Source organism: Mastomys coucha, unplaced genomic scaffold, assembly GCF_008632895.1.
Source record: "Mastomys coucha isolate ucsf_1 unplaced genomic scaffold, UCSF_Mcou_1 pScaffold13, whole genome shotgun sequence".
NCBI classification, from domain to species: Eukaryota; Metazoa; Chordata; class Mammalia; order Rodentia; family Muridae; genus Mastomys; species Mastomys coucha.
Window position 1 is genome coordinate 17,243,254 of NW_022196895.1, and position 6,329 is coordinate 17,249,582.

The 6,329-nt window shown below is 39.5% G+C and overlaps 1 protein-coding gene across 3 annotated transcripts in view; it reads right to left on the reverse strand.

Annotated features, from left to right (window-relative positions):
• Trappc8 (trafficking protein particle complex 8) overlaps positions 1-6,329 on the reverse strand; it is an 83,733-nt gene that overhangs the window by 39,272 nt on the left and 38,132 nt on the right. For all 3 annotated transcript variants that reach the window (XM_031365058.1, XM_031365057.1, XM_031365056.1), the window contains exons 10-11: positions 5,550-5,650; positions 3,444-3,549 (exon numbers count right to left, since the gene is read on the reverse strand). In XM_031365058.1, coding sequence (XP_031220918.1) covers positions 3,444-3,549; positions 5,550-5,650 — 207 coding nt within the window. The remainder of the gene's footprint in view (positions 1-3,443; positions 3,550-5,549; positions 5,651-6,329) is intronic.

Here is a 6,329-nt window from a genome sequence, read left to right on the forward strand (position 1 = left end):
AAAGTGAGACCCATCCCATGGGCAAGAACCCATTAATGACGCTATTAATGCTCTGTTACGCTTGCAGATAGCTTAGCATACCGGTTCTTCGAGAGGCTCCACCCAGCAGCCAACGGAAAAAGATGCAGAGAACCACATCCGAATATTAGATGGAACTCAGGGAGTCTTGTGGAAGAGTTGGGAGAAAAATTGAGGAAACCAAAGAAGACAGGGACTCTACATGAAGACCAACAGAGTAACTAGCCTGGATTCCTGGGGGCTCCCAGAGACTGAACCATTAACCAAAGAGTGACCATGGGCCAGGGCCAGACCCTCACCCCTTTGCATATGCAGCAGAAGTGCAGCTTGCTCTTCATGCAGGTCCCACAGACACTGGAGTGGGGCTGTCCCTGAACCTGTTACCTCCCTAAGTAGGCTGCCTCGTCTGGCTTCAGTGGGAGAGGGTGTCTAGTCCTGCAGTGACTTTTATAAGTCAGCAGGGGTGATACCTGGGGGTGAGGGGAATCCCTCTTCTCAGAGAAGAAGTGGAGGATGGGGGAATGATCTGATTGGGGAGTTGCTGGGAGGAATGGGGTGGCTGATATTGGGATGTAAAGTAAATAAACTAATGAGAAAAATGAAAAAAAAAAAAAAAGCCTAGTTTCTGAAGCTAGAGAGATGGTTCAGCAGTTAAGACCTCTTTACAGAGAACTCTAGTATAGTTCCCAGTGCCCATGTCGGGAAGGTCACAACTGCCTATAACTCAAGCTCCAGGGGAATCCAAAATTTTTGGCCTCTGTGAACATACACACACAGGCACACACAAGCATGCATGCATGCACACTCTCTCTCTCTCTCTCTCTCACTCACTCATTCAATTTCATTAAACAGCAAAACTCTTACAGGTACTAATCCTGGACATCTTACTTAAAGGACGTTTTCTAAAAATCTGTAAAAGTTTTCCAATAACTCAATGTATAGTCCAGTTAAACTCACACGATAAACTCAGCATTCTCAAAGTTAGTCCCACAGGACTGAGTGATTCAAGAAAGAAAGAACTTAAGCCCACATCATGAATTAAATAAGCTGAAACAAAACTAGGCATGTTATTGGCTTCAAACATATTATGACTATCAAATTATTGCAAACAGGGGCTTGGTGACATCACTTTGAAGATAAAAACACCATGGAAGCCTGATAACCTGAGTTTATTCCCAAGAACCCACTTAAAGGTTGAATGAATGACTCTACAAGCTTGTCCTCTGACCTCCTTACACATGCCAAACACAAAAATATATACAATAAAAAATACACTTAAAAATCAAGTCATTCGCCAGGTAAATTCCATTAGCTGGTGGCGCACGCCTTTAATCGCAGCACTTGGGAGACAAGAGGCAGGCGGATCTCTTGAGTTTGAGGCCAGCCTGGTCTACAGAGTGAGTTCCAGGACAGCCAGGGCTATACAGAGAAACCCTATCTCGAAAAACAAACAAACAAAAAAAAATCAAGTTATTGCTAAGAAATATACATACATACATACATACATACATACACACACACACACACACACACACACACACACACACACACACACACACACACACACACACATATACATGGAGCTGGATATGTAGTTTATGAGGACAGAATTTGCCTGGCATATGTAAGGCCCTGAATTCAATCTCAAACACAAGGAGGGGCAAAGAAGGTAGGATAGAGAGGGAAGATCATTACAAATTCATAATTCTGAGAAAAAGTTACTAGAATCTGTTCCTACCCATGCCCTAAAGCAAAAAGAAAAAAAAAAAAGACAAATCATGTATATATGTATATACATATATATATATATGAGAAAGTTTAAAAAAAAGTAAAAAGGTTATAATACTGTGCTCTAAAGAAATTTAATTTATATATGGGGGTAGAAAAACACATTTAAGCAAGGGAAAAAACAAAAATTCCTGGATCAGAAATTCTTTGTATCTCACTGATAACCCTAGGATGAAAAACACAACACACCACTCAAAGTCAGGGTGAGATTTCCTTTTGAAGTAGAGTATGAATACACTTCAAGAAGCCTTACTCAAGATGACCACATAGCTCATGTCTGACAGGATGTGCTGGTATGAACAGGAATAGCCACCACAGACTCATACCTGAATGCTTAAGTCACTAGGGCATGGCACTATTTACCACACACGGTAATGTAGTGACAAATTAAAGAGGAAGTAGTGGGCTTTCAGAGACCTTTGAGAAATGAATCAAAGTACATGTCACAGGGTTACAAAGTACCCACAGCCCATGACCAACATCTAGTCCATCCTGTGACAGGATGGATGAACACAGAAGTACGTCAAGCAATGCACACCTCTTCATCCTAAGCAAGTAGAGCAAACTGCTGATAACGTGTTACAAAAGTATTAGGTAAAAAGTTTTAATTGTTTGATATGCTATTTTAAGATGCCTTGGGTGCATCCAAAGTAGACTAGTATGGCTGGCCATCTTTTAGATTTACCTACTTTGGATGCATTTTTAAAGCTTAATGGTTTTCTTCAAGTGGTTATAAGGTAAAGGCTGAGACTAAACAATCTCACTGATTGTGTGTGTGTGTGTGTGTTAATAATCATTTTATTTACATTTCAAATGATATCCTTCCTAGTTTCCTTTCCACAAACACCCCATCCCATCTTCCCTCCCCTTTGCCTCTATAAGGGTGCTCCTCCACCCACACACCACCTCACCGCTCTAGCAGTGCTTATACATTTTTAAGCACTAATTTTATATTAAATTGAAACATGTGCATGTCTTAGTTGTACACAGCTATCAAACTTATATCAAACAAGATGCCACATACATGGTCATGGTTAGTTAATAATGAGAGGTAGACTGAGACTATAGAAACAAAATAAATTTAATGCTGTATAAGATGGCTCAGTAGTTAAGAGCACTGGATGCCCTTGCAGAGAGCCAGTGTTCAGTTTCCAGCACCCACAAAGAGGCTCACAACCATCTACTAACTCCAGTTTCAGGGGATCTGACCCCTTCTAAACTCTGTGAGCAACAAGCACATATATGAAATACAGATATTCATGCTGGCAAACCACTCATAGACATACAGTAAACAAATTTTAAAACATGATTTTCAATAAATAAATTCAAATCATAGAAGATACAGTAGCTAAGTGTGGATTTCATGACTGAAATCCTCAATACTCAGATGGCTGGGCCAGAAAATTGGTCGGAATTTAAGGCCAGCATGAACTACAAAAACTGTCTCAAGCTCCTCCTACTACCAAAAACCTAAGAAAAATAAAAATAGAGCTCCCCCCCCAAAAAACCCCAAAACTTTAAAATGAAATTAACAATTACTAGCAGTGTTTAAATCCTAAGAAAGTCCCTCCTTATTTTATATCTTATATAGCACCTTGTTACAAAGTAATGAAATCAAACACTACCCAGTCCAGTACCTCACTTGTCAACCGTATTAGAAGAGCTGCGGCCTCTGAGTACTTGCTTTGACTTTTTAAAATTTCAGCACTAAGCAACACACATCTTTCAGCCAACACCATATTCCTAAACAAAAACAAACAAGGAAAGATAATCAGCATCATAGTAATTCTTTAGCACATCAAAGTTACAATGCAGTCAAAGAGTCTACTAGCAGATTTTGACCAAGAAGTCTGTCTTGCGGTAGCCTGATATTCACAACTAACCCTGCTCCCTTTTCTTCTTTCTAGCCCTTTTTTGGATATACAACAAAGTCCTATGTGTGCTTGCTCCAAAACAACAGGCTCACTTACTCTAAGAACTTATCCCATACCTGCCCAGCTCCACACCCATACAGCGGCTTGTCAACATCCACAACTGAAGCTGCCTGCTCTTTTGGATCCTAACTCAAAAGGGAAGGCTATCCTTTCCTCGTCTCCTTCTGGTAGCTTCCAGTTTGCTCCCTTTCTGTCAGTGTTCTCAAATGCCAATAAAATGATCAAGATTTAGGAAAAGAAGTCTATTATTTTCTACCTATTTAAAAACAAAAAACAAAAAACAATGTTCATATATTTTTTCTCTTTAGAGGTGCTAGGGATCAAACTGGAAGCCTAGCAACTGATAAGCTACAGGCCCAGCCAACATGTTTTGTCAGGAGACAGTTTTAAAGTAAGAACCGTAATGCAAGGCTGCACATTTTTAGTGGTGTGCACCTATAATCTGGAAGCAAAGAACAAATTCTCACCAAGTTGTCTTTGACTTCCACATGCATATCACGTGGCATGTCCATACCCACATACTCAGACACACATTAAAAGTGTTGGGAGGGGGGTTATTACTCTCAACAAGTACTTAGGTTGGACATAATATCACACACCAGAATATGGAAGGCAGAGCTAGGTGGATCTGTGAGTAGATCAGCTTGGTCTACATGGTGAGTTCCAGGCCAACCTGGGCTACATAGTGAGGCACAAATGCACTTTCATTACAGCATTCACGTGGAGGTCAGGACAACTTTTGGAATCAATTCTCTCCTCTGTCATGTGGGTCCCAAGGATCAACTCAAGTTGTCCAACCATCTCTACCCACCAGTATCTTGCCAGCCCTATGGGTACTGTTTCATTTTAAGCATTGCTATTACTATTACCAGTATGTGAACAATAGAGGGATCAAAATGAGTTTTCTATCTCTGTCTTCTAATGTATCTATTCTACAACAGAAACATCAGGGAGCTAGCTAGACATGTAACTCAGTTGGCAAAGTTCTGGGTTCAATCTAGCACTATTAAAAAGAAGTTGGTGGATGAAATTTACTAAAAAATAAGTAAAAAGTAAATAATGATGGTCTACTCAAATACGCAGCAATTTTCATTCACTACAACCTAAGTCTTAACTCCAGCTTAGGAAGAATTGACAGTTAAGGCTCCTAACAAAAATTTATCTCCAAGCCTTTCTAAATCTATCCCACAATACTTTCCATTCTTGTGTAATTTCCCACTGGCCTTTACCAGAAAACCTAGAGAGAACGCATTCCTATAACTCACAATTCTATAAATGCCTCTGAGGGGCCACAGACCCTAGGCACACTGCATGAACATCTACCTCTTGAACAGCCAGAGCCTACTCTAAGAATGCCTGGCTTGGCTGGCGTCTCCTTCCTTGTAAGAGTTCTAACAGTACTCATTACTTCTCATTTTCCCCAAGTCTAGATTATTTCACTCTTTGTGTTTCTGCCTAATTAACAATAAAAAATTCAAAATGGCTAATTTCTGAAGGTAAATAAAATAAAAAATATCACAGGGACGGCCAGGGCTACACAGAGAAACCCTGTCTTAAAAAAACAAAAAATAAAAAAACAAACAAAAACAAAAAACAAAAAAAAGAATTGTCACAGAACAAAAATGTTCCCCAAAGTAATACAGAGCCTTACTACATACAGCCTAGCTAGGAACTGTGAAGTACTATTTTCTCTTCAACTTGTCTCTAATTCAACTTCATTTGAGAACCTAGGGCATGAAAAGCAAACAACTACTTATAAATACCAAATCGATCTCAAAATGGCCAAAATATAATACTGTAGCCACCTACTTGCAGATGTCCCTGTATGTCTGGATTGCTGTGTCCATGTAATGAGCAGGGTATGGCCTAGGAGCTCCTGGCTGAAGAAAAGCTGACACTGCTGCCATTTCCTAAAGGGAGAAAACACAGGACAAACATTCTCATACTGGGTCAAATACTGGAGGCCTCAGAGCACATATGTATAAATTTCAGTTTAATGTATACTCGAAATCATAAATTTGTTTTAACTTAAAATTCTGGATTTTGCTGGGTCCAGAATTAATCCCAGCATTTGGGAGGTGGAGGTCTGAGGCTAGCCTGGTCTAAACAGTAAGTTTTAGGTTAGGTAGGCTACTCAGAGAAACTATCTTTAAAAAAATTAAGAATACAGAGTCATGTATGATTTAAAGGTGTATCCTGACATATCCAGGATATGTCAACAAAGGTAAATCCTAAAAAATTTGTTGTGATGTGATTTTGTCATATAGACATCAATGTATATTCATTTAAACCAAAATGACTGTGACATCAGTAGGTGAGAATGTTTTAATTTTTTTTGTTTTTTGTTTTTGTTTGTTTTTTACTTCAAGACAGGGTTTTTCCATGTAGCCCTGGCTATTCGGGAATTTTCTCTGCAGACCAGGCTGTCCTCTGCTTCCTAAGTAATGGGGTTAAAGATGTGTGCCACCACTGCCCAACTTAAGCAATAATTTTATTAGAATACCACCATATATTCAGTCTGTTATTACACACAAAAAACTATGCTACAGTTGGGTGGTAGTGGCGCACGCCTTTAATCCCAGCAATTGG